The 16,945-nt window shown below is 34.3% G+C and overlaps 1 protein-coding gene across 13 annotated transcripts in view; it reads right to left on the bottom strand.

Moving 5' to 3' along the window:
* C2CD5 (C2 calcium dependent domain containing 5) overlaps nt 1-16,945 on the bottom strand; it is a 74,951-nt gene that overhangs the window by 15,167 nt on the left and 42,839 nt on the right. For 7 of the 13 annotated variants that reach the window (XM_062591676.1, XM_062591692.1, XM_062591708.1 and 4 more), the window contains 10 exons: nt 16,098-16,212; nt 14,044-14,139; nt 12,044-12,235; nt 8,801-8,987; nt 7,517-7,681; nt 7,026-7,166; nt 4,133-4,196; nt 1,988-2,049; nt 868-966; nt 363-452 (listed from right to left, as the gene is read on the bottom strand). In XM_062591676.1, coding sequence (XP_062447660.1) covers nt 363-452; nt 868-966; nt 1,988-2,049; nt 4,133-4,196; nt 7,026-7,166; nt 7,517-7,681; nt 8,801-8,987; nt 12,044-12,235; nt 14,044-14,139; nt 16,098-16,212 — 1,211 coding nt within the window. Of the gene's footprint in view, nt 1-362; nt 453-867; nt 967-1,987; nt 2,050-4,132; nt 4,197-7,025; nt 7,167-7,516; nt 7,682-8,800; nt 8,988-12,043; nt 12,236-13,950; nt 14,140-16,097; nt 16,213-16,945 lie in introns of all 13 variants that reach the window. The other 6 variants (XM_062591669.1, XM_062591681.1, XM_062591745.1 and 3 more) reach the window with 2 other exon arrangements.

Below are 16,945 nucleotides of genomic sequence, written 5' to 3'. Positions count from 1 at the left end.
TTCCTAGAATCTGGTGTGCCGTATTGTGGCGTATATATTCTAATATATTGCACATATAATTTTTCTCCCTCATACACCAAATATGTGGCAAAATCTTTATAGATGTCTAGTCTTTTAGTTTCATGCCTTATTAAGGCAATGGCCATTTCAGGAGCACCGTGTCCCTTAGTACCATGTAGTCCCATGAGTCTCAAAAATTGGTAACTCAACAAGTTACCCTTTTTCCTCACTGAACATCACAGCCTTAAGGTTTTCTTCAGAATTCACCAGACATACTAGTAACACAATCCTAGTTTCCTCACAACACCAAATGTTAATTAAAGGCCAAACTAGCACATCTGCATGCTAAAAGACAGAATTACCTGAACTAATTCATCCTCTGGAAGAGCAACTGTAAAATTTACATGACAAAGGCAGCAGGGAATCATAGATCGTAGTTTAAAATATAAGCTCTGTTGAAGAGAAGACATTATTTCTGTTATTCTAAGAAATGTATGGGTTATTTCACAGAAATTAAAGAGCAGAATTCTTTTCATAATATAAGGCATCATCTAACCATGATAGTATCTCTCAAAAAAGAATTAGAGGCATAAGAATCCATAGCAAAATGTAATCTACTCTGTGCAATGGTCTTTTTATTGCTGTTTCTAGACTGCACTACCAGTAAATGGACTCATTCTGATTCAAAAAGCTTTGGAAATTTTTAATACATTAATCTGAATCTATCTTCAGAGCAGTTTACAGACATAGTGCAAAGTAAAGTCTAATTCTGAGAAGTAATTATGAAGCAAATGTTATTTTCAGTAAAGTCTGATTTGACTTTGCTTCCATTTGAATGATTTAAAATATGTAAAGAAAGACTCTTACCTTCAACAGATTCTCACAGAGATCATTAAAGTTCTTATTAAGTGTTTGGTTTGTCAGGTTTATGTTGCTTAATCTGGATACTCTTACTGCTGTGAACATCTGAATTAAAACAAACACACATTTTTTTTTCCCCAAAAATACTTCTGCATGTTACAGAAACAAACGAAACAAGTTCATAAAGAAGATAAATAACTCATAACCTGGTTAAGAAAAATGAGAGAGATGGAAAGAAAAAAGAAAACTGTAGTAACAGTCAAATACAATGCTGATCACTCAGGGAATTTGCAAATAAAAGGAAACATCCAAAGAATGTCTATGAATTAGTGTATATGGATATATGAAAAGGTGATTAAGCTCACATGAAATACTCTATTTCCTTTTATATGCCTCATAAAGGAGTCATTCTATCCTGCTACATCTATACATGATTTCAACAGCAGTAACAAAATCTAAGTTGTATACAATAATGTAGACATCAACGGAGTGTCATGTACAGATACAGAAGCGATCCAATCAACTAAAGAGTATGCTGCACTGATGCAGGTCATACTGTTTTCAGACCCGTTGTACCTCTGCACAGCCTGCTACTGCACAGCGCCAATGAAGCTCACACCTATCGGTTTTGACTCTCTCTATATGACACTGTATTGTGTTGTACAAGCCTGACTGAAACGTTGAAAACTTTATAATAAAGGGAATTTGTTTCCTCCAGTTGACTTTTTCTTATTTATCTTAACATATTAATGCAATCATATTCATCATCTCATACCAAGTAACTAATTCAATAATCTGCTTCTTTTAAGAGGCTCTAAAATCTAGCTAGGCTCTTAAAAATGCCTGATAATTTAAAATTCATATTTATTGTAATTATTTTGTAATTTTCATATTCTTGTAAAGTTCTATGTTATAGAACAGCATTTAAAAACACAAAGGAACAGCCCCTCAAAAAATTTTTTTAAACTAAAGTGCTACTTATATTTCTATCACAATATAGTATCCTCTTTATCTTTCAAATGCAGCATCTCCAGTATCTATTGAAATTGCTACAGACTAGTTCAACAGAATTTGAAAAAAAAAAAAAAAAAAAAAAAAGGCTTTTATTTTCTCTAAATAACCTTACTTGAATATCAGAAGTCCAGTTATTTATACCAGGCATAATTTCTGTGTTACAACTGTAAAAACCTGTGAAGAAAATATTTGTGGAAATTTATGTTGAACACTGAGTATCAAAAAACTTTTAAAAAAAGTGTATGTAACCCTCCCTGGAAATTTTGCAAATATTTTTCCACATATGTTAATAAAAAAATAAAATAGACCAACATTCTAGAAAATACAGCACCTGAAGAATACAATATAACATACAAAAGAAATGCATATTTCCTGACAGCAGAAAATCTGCAATTTTTGCATCTATTCACCATGATAGTAGAGGTTCCCACAATGGTGGAAAAAACAGTCCCCTGTTTATTTTCATCAGAGAATCAGTCTTAAGTAAACGTGTCTGAAGATGAGGTTACTTAAAAAAATAGAATAACAAATAAGTATTTAGATACATATAAACATCAGGAAATGCAAAGATGAAATAGCTGACTAAGTGGCACTGAACTCTTAAAACTACCTCCCCACTAGGAAATAGGAGCTTCTAATCCTCTGGCAGTGAGGTGGTTTTAAGTAACTCAGATCGACTAATTTGCCCAGTGCACAAATCAGTACCACTGGTCTATAGAAGCTATTCTAGAAAATGGAATTAGTGGGCAGATTGAGAAAGAGCACACTGCAGAGGAGTGGAGGAGTGATACTTCTATAAAAAGCAATCGGTGCTCACACACCTACTGGAGTTCTCCGAAGAAATCAACAAGTACGTAGATAAAAGGTATGTGATATAATCTACTTTGACATCCTGACAAGAACCTTCACCCAGGACTCCAGGATAAAAACTAATGTACCAAAGGGTTGAATAGATGACACTGAATGGATATATAATCGATTAAAAGACTGTAAACAGAGATCAAGAATAAATGGTCAGTTTTCACAGTGGAACTTAGGTCTGTATGCTTAAAGATATTCCTAGTTTATGTGGAAAAGAGGATAAAATTAGCTGACTGTTTGCTGATGGTATTAAATTATGGCATGAAAAACAAATTGATGAAGTTCAATATAGATAAAGTGATGCATGCAGAAAACCATAACATCACATATACAGTGACAGGCTCCTTGTTGACGATAATCAATGAGGAATAAAAGATTTGGTGTTAGCAATAGATAATATAAAAAAGACTGACAGGGAACAAATGTTCACTGTTCTTCCCAAGATAAGAAGTGGAAATACAAAACAAAGTAAGCTAGTGGCTGATGTGTTTCTTATGTAGGAACAAGTCCTGATGCAATACTCTACAAACACTAAAACCACAGATGGGTTCAAAACACAAACTGAGAAATGCACAAAAAAAGTTTGACAAAGGCTATTATTTACAAAGACGACACCTTTCTTTCAGGACACTGCTGAACTATGAGCTGTTAGGAGAGATCCTGAGCAATCAAGTTTGTGTCTTCCTTTTTAAAAAAATGCAATAAGCATTCTCACCTGATACCTATCAGCTAGCAGACATTGAGTGAGAGGGACCTGTGCTTTGACCTCAGTACTCCCCTATGTTGGGCTCTTAAATAATTGTTAAATGCAGACAACCAAATGCACACCTTACAAAATTCTATTGCCAATGATACAGCCCTAACTTTTGTATCGTGTCAAAGCAAAAAGATACTAATTTCAAGTCTGTCTACTGAATTTTGAAAATCTACTTATTAATCTGTTTTGTGTTCTCAAGTTGCAACACTGTTTTTATGAATCTATAACATGTTGAAGAAATTATTCTGTAGCAAGCAAGAACGTAACATATGACCACTACTGACTTGGAATGAAAATGCTGCAGGTGATTTAAGAACTCCATCTCATTTTGAAATCCAATTGTTTTAACTTGTTATACCTATATGAAGTAACAACAAATTTGCAACAGCAGTACAAATCACAAAACTACATGTCACCCAAATTCTTTTATTGCCCCAGTTTTCAATAAGCAACAATCGCCTTAAAAGTCTTAAGAACTTGTATTTCCAGAGGTTCATTTGATAAATTAAACACTATAAGAAAATTTTTACTGTGACTCTTAAATACAGCATTTTACAGCTCTATTCTGCCCAGTATGTTGTAAACAGGAAAGTTTAGAGACTACCGTATAAATCAGCACAAAGAAGTTTTTATTTATACCTGAAGGCGGTGGAACATCCGTCAATAGAGAATGTACATCTTCCATTGCATCTGTATCATCGATCTGGGAAAAACAGTAATTGACAAAAGATCATACTATTGTTCTAGTTAAGTCTCAGAAATATTTTAAAGTTTATGTTATCAAGCGATCCGGTAGCAAAGTCAAGATTTTAAAAATGGGTTCTATTAACCAGATTTCTGTATCCTACCTAACTGCCTAAATTATTTCCTTTGAATTACTGCATGCTTACCACTTGGAGGAAAAAAAAAAAAAAAAAAAAAAAAAGAAGTCCCTTAATTAAAACAAAAATAAAGCAACATGAACAGAACATACAGGAACTGCACACAATAAAGTTCTCTTTTTATCATTATAATTTTTTAACAACCTAAAATGCTGAACAAGGTTTTGCACAACTGTAACTTTTCTCAACTAAGTGCCTTTGGCTACTAGAGCTCTCACAAGGTGTGTATTATACTGACTGGATCATCCTCACTTCTTACAGTGACAGACAAAAATCTTTCCTGAACTTTAAACCCTTGTTTAGTATAAACAACAGAAATCAAATGGAAAAAAGCAAATTTGGAGGTTTATTAGCTTTTCCTATTTACAGGATATCTACCCCAATCCAATCTTTAAAACTTTTGTTATTTTAGATCAGACTAAGAGTATATCTGCCCTAGTACCTTTTGCAACTATTTCTGTGTATGTACCTCTAGGTTCATTTTGTTTTACTGATCTGTAAGAGATCCAAATTCATCTCTACCTTCCAACATTTTTTTTTAAGAGATAGCAGTAGTAAGTGGTTATATTAGTTGATCACTTCCATAGATGAAAAATCCTTTCATCTATAACTGAAACTAGATTAACAAAACACAAGAACATGTACTCTGGAAAAGATGATTCCCATGATTTAAACCAGTCAACGTGGTCTGCAAATTCAGGGTTCTTCATCTTTTAAATATCAGGTCTTATTTTGATCTTATCGTCTTATTTGCTAACTTGACTAGAGTTTAAAGTATTCTCTTCTGTGCGCTTAGGCTTTTCCCTTCCACGTGAAAATTTCCCTACTGCCAAACACATATACCACAAGGGAAAAAGGAGGAAGGAGGAAGGAAAAGCAAGCATTCTCCCAAACTGTTAAAAAGTGTGTGGGGGGAGAGACCCTTGCCCAAAACCAAGTAATAACCTCTGCTTGCTTTATATAACGCAGTTCTTCATCAGCTGTAGAAGGTATCGACCTTCTTTATAAGGCAATCTGACATAAAACTGAAGTAGTATGCTTTGTTTTTTTTATTGCTACCCCTCCCTTATTCATCAGACTTTGGAAACAATATGGAGGCTAGGCCCATGTTTCTCTCAGATTTTTTCAGAACTTGCACAGTCTCTTGCAACACCATTTTTTTTAAAACCAGTAAATGTTGTCCCCACATTTTTTTATTCCTTGAAAAAAATACTATTTTTGACAGAGGCATTCAAAACTTCTGTATCTACAGAGGCATCTTTTGATTGGCTCATCCACCTCAATGCTGTTTGTCAGACAGTATCTTTCACCATGTTTGTTTTGAGGATAAAATTTAACTCTTGCTAGTCTGCACAGATGATTTTTTTATTGTTAAGACCAGACACAATATCTAGTTAATTTAAACAGCTCTCATTACTTTTTAAGAGTAAACTACTATCAAAGTTTCTTTTATGGACTTCATAATTTGCTTTCTCTGGTCCTAGTATACTTGCAATACATTGGAGACCAAGAATTTACTCAAAAAACAGAAGCATCAACCAAACTCAAAGTATTATTCTAACCTCTCCTAGCTACATTTTTTTTCCTAGTCCCCTCTCTTACCCAACTGCATTTTCAAATGAATTGCTATTACAGTGCTCTCTTTCTCTCACTCTTCTTATCAATAACCTTTCTTTCCAGATTATTATCTTTGAAAATACTGATTTGTGGAACTTAAAATAAGAGAAAGTCTTAACTGTACCTTATGAGGCAATTACAGGCTGTAATTTCATCCAGTTCTTTCTTTTCTTTTTCTCAGTCTAGGATAAGTCTTTTAAAATTTTATCTAAAAGAATAAGATCAAAACTCTAGCTTTCTTTTGGTAACTGCTCCATCCCTTGAAACTGGTACAATCTTAAAATCTTGCCTTGGAATTTGAGTGAAGAAAGAGGTAAAAGAAATCTATGTTCTTTTTCTATATTTGTTGCTTTTTTTCCTAGTTGTTGTAGAAAGAAATGGAAGGTATGCTCCTCTAAAGTTTTAAAATTTATAACTTTATAAATAACTGAAAGATGTCTGTTTATAATTGAAAGATGTCAGCTGAAATTCAAAAAAAATTGTGTTCTTTTATGTGGTCTCTTGATATATGTATTTTCCTGCATGTGTTTTGAATCCTATCAGTTCTAGGAACAAATAATTCTGAATATCCAAGTGTTACAATAAGAGCTTTGAAATGGGAAGAGTACACAAGCTTTTTCTTCACTAACTGTAAAATGTGACAACACAGAAATCTGATGTTTATATAAATATATTTAAGCCTTAAGTCAGCCATAACTGCTGCTTTTTAAAAACTAAACAGAAAAGCATTTTTTACCAGCTTATTATTCTAGATTATTATTCTAGATACTGCTACATATTGGTGAATAGCAGGGAAATGTCTTTTCAGATATTGTCCATAGGCATAAATTAGCTATGCTTTAAGTAATTAGAATGAGAAAAACAGAGGCAATGCAACATCTTACTTTTTATCAGTTTCTACCGACACAATATGGAAACACTTATACATAGTTTATAAACTGGTTTTGGAAATAAGAAAGAAACCCTTTCTATGCTTTTTATAAATATTTTAGGAAAAGAGAAGCGTGAACACAAGTACTGAAAACATTCATCACCTCCAAGACAAAAGCATCCTTTTTCCCGTGTGAAAGGTCTAGTTCTGTAACTTCATCAGAGCTTTCTGACTGAGATCTTAACAGCCTGGAACGTTGTCTGGGCTCTGGAATGGGAGACCCAATGATCTCTTCAGGTAGCTCCTAAAAACAGTATGATAACAAAATTAATTGCTCTACATAGTTCATAAATCATTTGAGTTATAAGCAATTCGCTTATAGTCTCAAGAGTCAGACCATTCTCAAAGTAATTTTTTTAGAGGAACAAATGTAAACGATTTTGGACATTGTCCAAATATAGAGAAGCACTTGCATTTGTGGATGAAGAGAGCTGAGAATTCCAGATAAGTTCATGAAAATAGTGAAAAGTATATTTAACTTTATTTAAAAAAAATCTATGTTCTGAGTGATTCAATCAGTAAGAATTCAAGCATATACGCATATACATAGCGTATGTGTTTGACTATTTTCAAGAATATAAAAGCTTTACTTACGGGAGGATTGATCTCATAAAGCTCCTTGTTTTTTGCTATTGTATCATTTATCTTTTTCTGCATGTGAGATATATGCTGTTCGTAGGTGCCATCATTTGGAGTTTTCCCCGCAATCTGAATACCACCAGGTGTTGGCAAAGCTGCTAGATACACACCTGTTGCAGACTTTAATAATAATAATAATAATAATAATAATAATACCACTACATTTTTCACCATCTTCATATCTCTAATTTTAGCATGTACTTCTTCTATTTTCATGTAGAAGTGCTTATAGTGAACATTATGATGTATGTATTTGCAGCTTGATCTATGCCATGGTAAATTAATTCTTCTTTACTGAACAGTACAAGATGCTTTTTAAAAAAAAAAAAAAACAAACAAACAAAAAAACTCTCTCTCCTTCTCATGGCTCTTTTCTAGAATCAGTCTTATAGCTTACCCAAAAGTTCCAGTTAAATATTAATTAAAATCTCTGCTCTCTAAGACGTTCTAAATTTAGCTTCAAATTCAGAATGAAATACATTGCTACAGGTCTTGGCTCTGGGATATTTTGCACAGTTAAGCAACAGTTTCACGGTTTCACAGATTTAAGATTTGTCCAACCCATTTAGAGTATCACTGAAGTTGTGATAGTCCAACATATATTTACAGAAAGAAGATAATCAGTTCAGACAAGAAGCAGTCACTCAATATTACCCAAGCACTATTTTACTCATTGACAAAGAAAGCAGCATACTTTACTATTCTAACCCCACATGACGGAATGAGGTTATAAAATATTCTTAATAAACATCTCTCTCTAGGACACCTTCAATCTATCACTTATTTCTTCACTGCCATCAAAAAAAGAGGAAACAGGTCTGTCTCTTATTGGCAATTAAGCAAAAGATTTACTGAGAAACTCAACTGACAAAATATCTTATTTTTCATGAGAATGAAATGAAACTTAAGAAAGAGATCTCTATAACAGGACCTTTAAAGAATATAACCATTTTTCTACAACATATGTCATTAAGTCATTTTAAACTTCCTCCTCCCCTTCCCCTTTCTAATAAGCTTGTCCTCTAACACAGTTTCAAGGGGATCCAGCTTTTTCTAGTGCTGAAAGAAAGTCTTTTCTGCTTTGTCAACAGTTAGGTATCTCACTCTTTTCCATCACTTCACTTACTCTCGAAACAATATGTTAGTATCTCTAGTTACTCTGACTTCCACATTTGTCTTCATGACCTGAAAAAATATTGTAAGAAAGCAAAAGAATCCCAAGATTAAAACAATACTTACTGCCAAGCCCATTAGCATATTTTCACCCACAGTGATTTGTATCCTCAGCCCGAACAGAGCATTCATTCCTCTGAGTTTAAGTTTATTCATCAGTTGAGTGTGCACTTCATATTCCATAAATGGCAAGAGATTACTGATAGATGTTGCATTTGCTTCAGCTTGAGCTTTCTTCTTCAGACGACATAATCTAACAATTCGAGACACAGTATGACACTAGCAGATAAAAGGATTTAACTGACTGATGAAGATTGAAAGTGATCACAAAATATTTTGATTTATTCTCATTGTATAATACAACACAAACGGTTGTTTTTTAAAAAAAGTATTTTAAAATGCCATAAAAAAAAGTAGTAAATTGTAAATTCTTCACAGGCAAATCAACAGTAAGCCTCAATAAATATGTTCTGATCTTCATTTTAAATATAACACTGCCTATTTAAATTAACAACAAAAAATGTTTAACATTCAACAGATGGTTATCATACAGCAGCAACTGTTAAAATATTATCCCAACTATTTGCTTTGGTCAAAGTAAATACTGAAGACAAACCAGACTTCTTCGCAAGTCCCCTGATAATCGTTTAACAAATCTCTTCCCAACTCTGATATTTATTTACTCCTGCCAAAGTAAAAACAGATTTTGGGAGATAATACTGTGACTCCAATGAGTTGCCCTGTTCAACTGAGCTGGAATAACTGATTGTGTTTATTCTTCAAAATTGCTGCACATATAAAAACAAAACGTTATTTCTTTACAGTTTGCAGCTTAACAACTACTCTTCTAGATTCTCTTATCTGAAAATTTGTAATTCCAGCTTTTCTTCTAATATGGCCCCAAAAGCAAACATATATTTCACCTGCTTATGCATGCATTTTACATGCTTTAGTTACAAGCAGAGTCTTGAAATTACAGTTATTAGGAAAACTTTTAAGAAATTTTAAGTAATACACTTATTTAAGGCAAAATAGAGAATAAAGTGAAAAGAAGAAAAGAAACCTGAGTGCCCTCACAGCTCAGACATTATTATAAATATTTATCTTTAACGTACAAAAACTACATAGGAATTCCATCTCTGACAAGATTATGTTGCCCCGTGTGACAGGACAAGAGGCAATGGGCAGAAATTGAAGCACAGGCAGTTCTGCCTGAACGTGAGGGGGAATTTCTTCCCTGTGAGAGTGACAGAGCACTGGACCAAGTTGCCCAGAGAGGTTGTGGAGTCTCCTTCTCCGGAGACCTTCAAGGCCCGCCTGAACGCAACCCTTTCTAACATGCTCTAGGTGATCTTGCTGAGCAGGGAGGTTGGACTAGATGATCTCCAGAGGTCCCTTCCAACCTTACTGATTCTATGAATCTATGTTAGTCATATTCCACTCCTATGGTTTAATCCAGTAAGCTGAAATTAAACCCTGCAGCAGTATAATGATTCTTTTCTTTGAACAAGAAGTTTTCATTCAAAAAGAGCAAATGACAATTATAAATTTTACTGATATGAACAGACAATGGTTTCTTCAAAGGGAGAACAATTCACATTCAAATTTACAATAAATAGTAAAAGAATTCAGCACATGATCAAGAAAATGCAGTAATTCCCTCAATCCTATCAAATCCATCTCAAAAATTAATTATTCTTGCTATGACTTCAGGGTTTTTTTCTGTGGGTTCTTTCATTTAGTGGGTAGAGGAGCATGGGTACTGGAGGCAAAATGTTTGAGGAATCACCTCAAAGAAACTGACATCAGCAAGCACTCTAAAGACAGACCAGCCACTGACATGTGACACTAAAAGACAATTTCTACAGTGATGCTGGACAGAGTTTAATAATAATGAAAATACCATAGGAGGACTAGAAAACTCACCTACTGTAGCTCCAGTATTTCCCCTCAAGCAGAACTCAGGGAGTGATAATCATAGGATTACAAGAAAACTCATGTTGGAAGGGACCTCATGAGGTTTCTAGTCCAACCTCCTGGTCAGAGCAGGGCCAGCCGGCATCAGAACAAGCTGCTCAGGGCTTTATCCAGTTTAAAACAGTTTAAAACACCAAGGATGAAAAATGTACAGCCTCTTGGGGCAACCTGCACCACTGCCTCACAGGTAAGAAGTTTTTCCTTATATTCAGTCTGAACCTCTCGTTTCAATTTATGTCCACTGTATCTTTTCCTCTCACCACATACTACTGTGAAGACCCTTGCTTCATCTTTGTCCTACAACCTTCTGACAATACTGGTGGCCTCCTGCTGAAATTGCTCTGGTTTACTGATGTCTTTTTTGTCCTAAGAGGGAGACAAGACTGGACAGGTATCATACTGATTGGTCTCCCTCAGTCTGGCATCATCAGCAGACTGGATGAGAGTCCATCACCCCCTCAAAGTCACTGATCAGGATATGCCACAAGATAGGTCCCACTGTGGTCCCCTGCAGTACTCCACTTGCCACAGGCATCCAAGTAGATTACAAACCATAAACCACAATCCTCTAAGCCCAACCACCCAACTGGTTATTTACCATGTAGTTGGCCATGCATACAGACTGAATATCTAACTGTTCGATCCTTCCCACTGCAAATCTTTGTATTCCCTTTTCAAAACTCATGAGGGACCACAGCATAAGCAGGACATAGCTGAAAATTTTATGGACATGACGTTCAGTTATTGACATCAATACAGAATTAGCATAACTGAGTTGAACAGTTCACTGAGCTTCCAACAGAGTAACCACAACTGACCATGTTAGCAGCCCCAAAGAGCAAGATAAAGCATGAAATCTCTTTTTCCAAAGCAGACAAATACAGGAATTTCAATAGGTCTTCATGAGAAAAGAAAGGGGGGGGGGGGAAGAAAAAAAGACAAAACTGGATTAAAGTTACTATGTGTTCATCAATAGAAGTGGCACAGTGGAAGGAGAATCACAGAATTGGTAAGGTTGGAAGGGACCTCTGGAGATCATCTAGTCCAACCCCCCTGCTCAGCAAGGTCACCTAGAACGTGTTAGACAGGGTTACATCGACAAGGACCCCCCTTGTTGAAGCCTGGGCTTGAGCCAGGGACCTTTAGATCTTCAGTCTAACGCTCTCCTGACCGAGCTACTTTGGCCCCTATGAAAGGCAGAGTTTCTAATGCACTGTCTTCAACTTCTAGCAATTCAAAAATCAAAATTTAACATTTGCTACCTAACTGGATTTTAGCAACAAAAATTCATTCAAAGATCTCCAAAATATTTCTAAGAAAACATACTGATACCTTGCTTGAATAAGACATCCCTTCCCAATAACGATTGCTTCTACAGGGAGATCAATTGTAGTGAAAAGGACATCAGGAACCTTTTGCTTCCTGCAGTTGTAACAGTATGTGAGGTGAGCAGGGAATGGCATGTTCAGCTCATCATATGGTATATGGCAAAATCCACAGCCTGGTGGTGAAGTTTCTTCCATCCTAAAAATACATTACGAAGAACATATTTAAAACATCTGCATTGTATTAACAAGCATCGGTACGTGCACAAGTGTATAAACACCTAAAGATATCTACTTAAATCGTACATTACACACAGCTACACTCTATTCCATTATACCTATGCCATAAATTCTTTGATTATATCAATTCAAAAGAATAAAATGAGGTTGCACACTACTGGTTAAAATGGTATACATAAAACCTGTGTTGAAATCTATTACACAGGGGTCAAGAAATAACTGTATATAATGGCCAATGATTTATGTCATTATATAATTATAACATTACTGTGCTGGCTTTAGGTTCTATGATTATGACTTTCAAAAAGTAGTCCATTGCACATCAGTTTTGGAGAGAAATTGCTGTACCAAATACAATGCAAACTCTCTCTTTCATAGACTGTATCCAAAAACCTACACAAACCTAATCAGGAGAACAACAGAACAACCATTCTACTGAGAATCAGTACAACATATGTTAACATCATAAAAAGGAAGAACAACAAGACCATTTCTTAAGCTGTGGTATTAAGTGAAACTTACTATTCGTTTAGAACTAAGATCTCCCTTCCCCCAAGAAATATCCAGGAAAAACTGCTCTAAAAATATAAGTAAGGAAAGCATAGGCTAACTGCATGCTGCAATTTATTTTGTTCCATACAAACAACTTTCTCAGGGAATTCTGAAGGTATGTTTAAACAAATCTCAGACTTTGAAGCTAGGTATCACAGACTTTTGGAAACATATTTTGTCTGAAATATGTGCTTAGTTTATTTGGCTGTTTTATTTTCCTTTGGATTTTTAGTAGCATTGAAATACATATTTTGATTTTTTTAAAAAAATCTTTCCATTATGAACATGACTTCTTTCTCTCCAGCTCTTTTTTTAATTCGAAAGGATACAAAGCGGTATGTTGAGTTCAGAAACAAACACTTTTGTTCTGGCTACAGTTTTGAATAGACTATCTACAGGATAGTCTAGATAGATAAATAATAGCCACTTGCTAACATAAATAAAAAATAAGAAATAATATCGTGTTGACATAGGATAATGGAAAAGTAACAGAAGTGTTGTGTAGTAAGTAGCCTTTCTTATGACCGTAATAGTCTCTTGAAATATGTGATGATTATCCTAAGGAATACATAATAAGTTGTCATTTTTCCCCCCCAAAATAACCATTTGGCAAAACTCTATCCTCAAATTTTGTTTGAAAAAGCTGAACAAAGGGAAGCAACAGGACACTGCATGTCTTCCCTTTTGTTTCACAATTCTATTCATAAATTTCAATTAAAATATACATATCTTGGCTAAAAATACAGCAATATCTTTGTTTTACAACCAAGGTACAGTATCTTCCATACTCCTGTTAAATAGTATATAAAGTAGTTCACATATTATAGCCACTGCAACATTTGGCTTACGTAATTTGTCATATATTCATCCTTTTTTTCAATAGGGTGCTATAAAGATGAGAAAGATACCTGAAGAGTGGCAAAGGAGGAAAATAAATAAATAAATAAAAAGGAGTTATATTCTGTGGTTAGTAGTCAAATGTGTTACCTTATTCAGACTGTTAGAAATAAAAACAGAATATCTAATTTGGTGCAGAGTTCCATTACTTCTGTTGTTGTTGTTGTTAGTGAAAAGCAGAAAAGTGGTTGGTCCCGCATCCTGCACTGTAACACTGTAACCTACCCTAATAGAGAAGAACTATCTTGGCTCTGAGGAAAAAAATCAACCTCTCCCTTCTCTGACCCTATGGAAAAGAAGCCAGGCTGCCATGACAACCTTTGTTCCAAACAGCTTTCCACGGTGCCATCCTGAAGAAACCTAGGGTTCAGTACAGCTGCTGTGCCAGACGCAGACAAAATACAGACCTCTTCGCTATAAGAGAAAAGAATTACAACAAAGTGAATTCTTGCTACTTAGTACTACTTTACTTAAAACTATTAAAAGGCTTGATCAAAAGTCTTAATTTTGTGCATTTGTGCAATTTTATCTATTAAACCTCACAAAACTGTCCTCCTGAGGTATTTAAACGATTGCATAAGAAACAGATGCAGAACGACCAAACAGCTTTGCCTAAAGCTGTAATATGCTATAATATCACACCACCTAACCAGGTTTAGGAAAGATTTTGAATACTACAGCTGTTAATGCTAAGAAATCCAATCAACCAACAAAAGCAAAGAAACAGAAAAAAAACAAGGCGTAATTGTTTACCAAAGTAAACTGGAAGCTGAAAGCCTCATCATCTTATAAACACTCACTCTCAAAATGAAGTTACAATACAACACTGACAAGGTTGCTTCTCGCAGGATAAAAAGCAGCAAACAGCAAAATAAATTTGAGCAACAATTGTAATGATTGGTATAGCATGTAAAGTAACTACCAGTGTTTTTGATTTAGAAGAATTAAATTTCTCGTAAGAGCAAAGTGTGATCACTAAGCACTCAGTATTTCTAAAATTGTTAAATATGAAACAGATCTATAATACTCAATACTTTAAATAACACATTGAAAAAAGTAGAAAGAAACAATTTCCTCCATTTTCTAGATTGATACATTAGATCTTTTTTTTTTTTTTTTTTTTTTTTTTTTTTTTTTTTTTTTTTTTAACTTGCCATCTCTCTTTCCAGACTTCTTTTTCAGAGATAGCATCTGGCAGGCCAGTACTTATTGACAGATCTTTGCTCTTTAAGCATAGAATCAGGCTAAACTAAAAAAGTAAGCATGAAACCCCAATTCACTATACCATCAATGATCAAATACCACCACACTAAATTTCTAAAGAAAAATCAGTGTGAAATCTCATAGTAACTGACTGCTATCTATATTCTGTACATTCTTTTTCTATATCGGGGGAAGAGAGGTTGTTATTTTACCATAGGCATTTGGGTTTTTGTTTTGTTTTGTTTTGTTTTTTTTAACAACAGCATAGTAATAAATGAGCAATAGATGTGAAGCAATGAGCTCTGTGGCTTTCAGACTGATCCTTTCTGTTATCTTATTACTGTACCAATGGATTAATAAACAGATTTCTTTCTGGAGCTGGAAAGACAAAACCTTCTTTGAGGCAAAGGAGAAAGAGGAGTAATTAGATGAATCCCAAATTATTTCTCCCAACCTCCAAGCCTCTCACAAAGTTTGCTATTAAGATACTAAAACATAAAAGAACAAATTTTTTTAAGCCAAATAAAATGGAGAAAGACACTGGTATTTTGGCATGAGTGGGATGCAGGGCTGGGAAATTTAACTTCTCCCTAACACTCAATCTCGGAAGGACCACTGCAGGGCTGCAGTCACTGCAGGGCTAAAGTATAATACATCGAATAGTACTGTGGTACTGAAAGATAAAAATAATTTCTAGAAAAAAAAATACAAGACTAAAATTTACAATAAATACTCTTGATCTAGCAGGTAGTATATTCTCCCTTAACTTACAATTAATACATTTCTAGTAAAGAACTTGTGTTTTAAGTTTAAAGCTTATTGCTTAAGTATTGGACTGTCAGTTGTTACCAGGTAACAGAAGTACAATATACATTTTTATGAACATTCTAATTATTTAGGCAGATATGGTTTAGAAAGGTTTATAGATAAATTAATATTACTTTAAAAGTAAACATGTTCATCTGAAAGTTAAAAAATAGGTAACTTTTATAATTTTATTAGAAAATACAAAAGCATTTAAAATCAAAAACACATTAACAAAAAGCAATGTGACACCCTGTTTAACTCTTTAAATTCAATATTTGTGCTGAAATATTTCACCATTTTTAATCCACTGAAGATGAAATAAATTATCTGTTGCATTTAGAAATCAAAACATCATGATTTACCAAATGCTAGTTGATTCACTGTAGCCCACTACAGCGTGACAACCCAATGCCTTGGCATGGGATTTTATTTCTTGTCTGATTTCTGCCCACCACGCATCTCGTGTCTCTGGTTCATCTGAAAGACAAAGTATAAATCAGTTCACTATTCCATACTACGTCAACATAAAATTTCATGCAATTAATCTGAAAGGATACTGTATTTGGTGGAACTTCTCATATTTAAGTACGCTGCAACTTTTTGCTTCTGAACTACTGCATCTCAAGTGAGCAAACACCAACTGGGCAATTGTCTCATCTATCACCAATGAAACAAATCACTGCATTCTTGTTGTTGTCCACGTGACAGCTGACACCAAAATACTGTAGATATCATTCCAAACTTTACCCAGGTGAAGACTATACTGTCAGCTTTCCAACAACATGAGAGCAGCACATAATTCACAATAAAGCATCACGGATGTTTTATAATATCAAAAAGATCAGTCACAACAATGAGGCAGTATTTGTATTAAAGTGATACTCTACTTCAGTATACACATAGCATCTTTTAAATTACTTGAACAGTTTTTTCCTATTGAAAGTAGCTCTTGCTTAACCAGAACTTAAAAATATTTGTTAAAGATAATATCAGTGTGAAACATAGCTTTGTGATCCTTGTTTTAGCTGCAGTTTCAATATTCTGACTTACAGAAACCATGAGTATTTGAAAGTACTTCTTCATTAATAGCACTAAGGTACAGCATGTGTGCTGACTTTGTATTTGTCAATACTTATTTGCTTCCTGCAAAACTTCACATTTTTTTCAAAAAGGATTCCTCATCCAATTCCTTTATTGTCTTTTAAGTAAA

Source organism: Rhea pennata, chromosome 1 (assembly GCF_028389875.1).
Source record: "Rhea pennata isolate bPtePen1 chromosome 1, bPtePen1.pri, whole genome shotgun sequence".
NCBI lineage: Eukaryota > Metazoa > Chordata > Aves > Rheiformes > Rheidae > Rhea > Rhea pennata.
The sequence above is the reverse complement of the archived record's forward strand: the minus strand, read 5'-3'. Positions and strand labels throughout refer to the sequence as shown.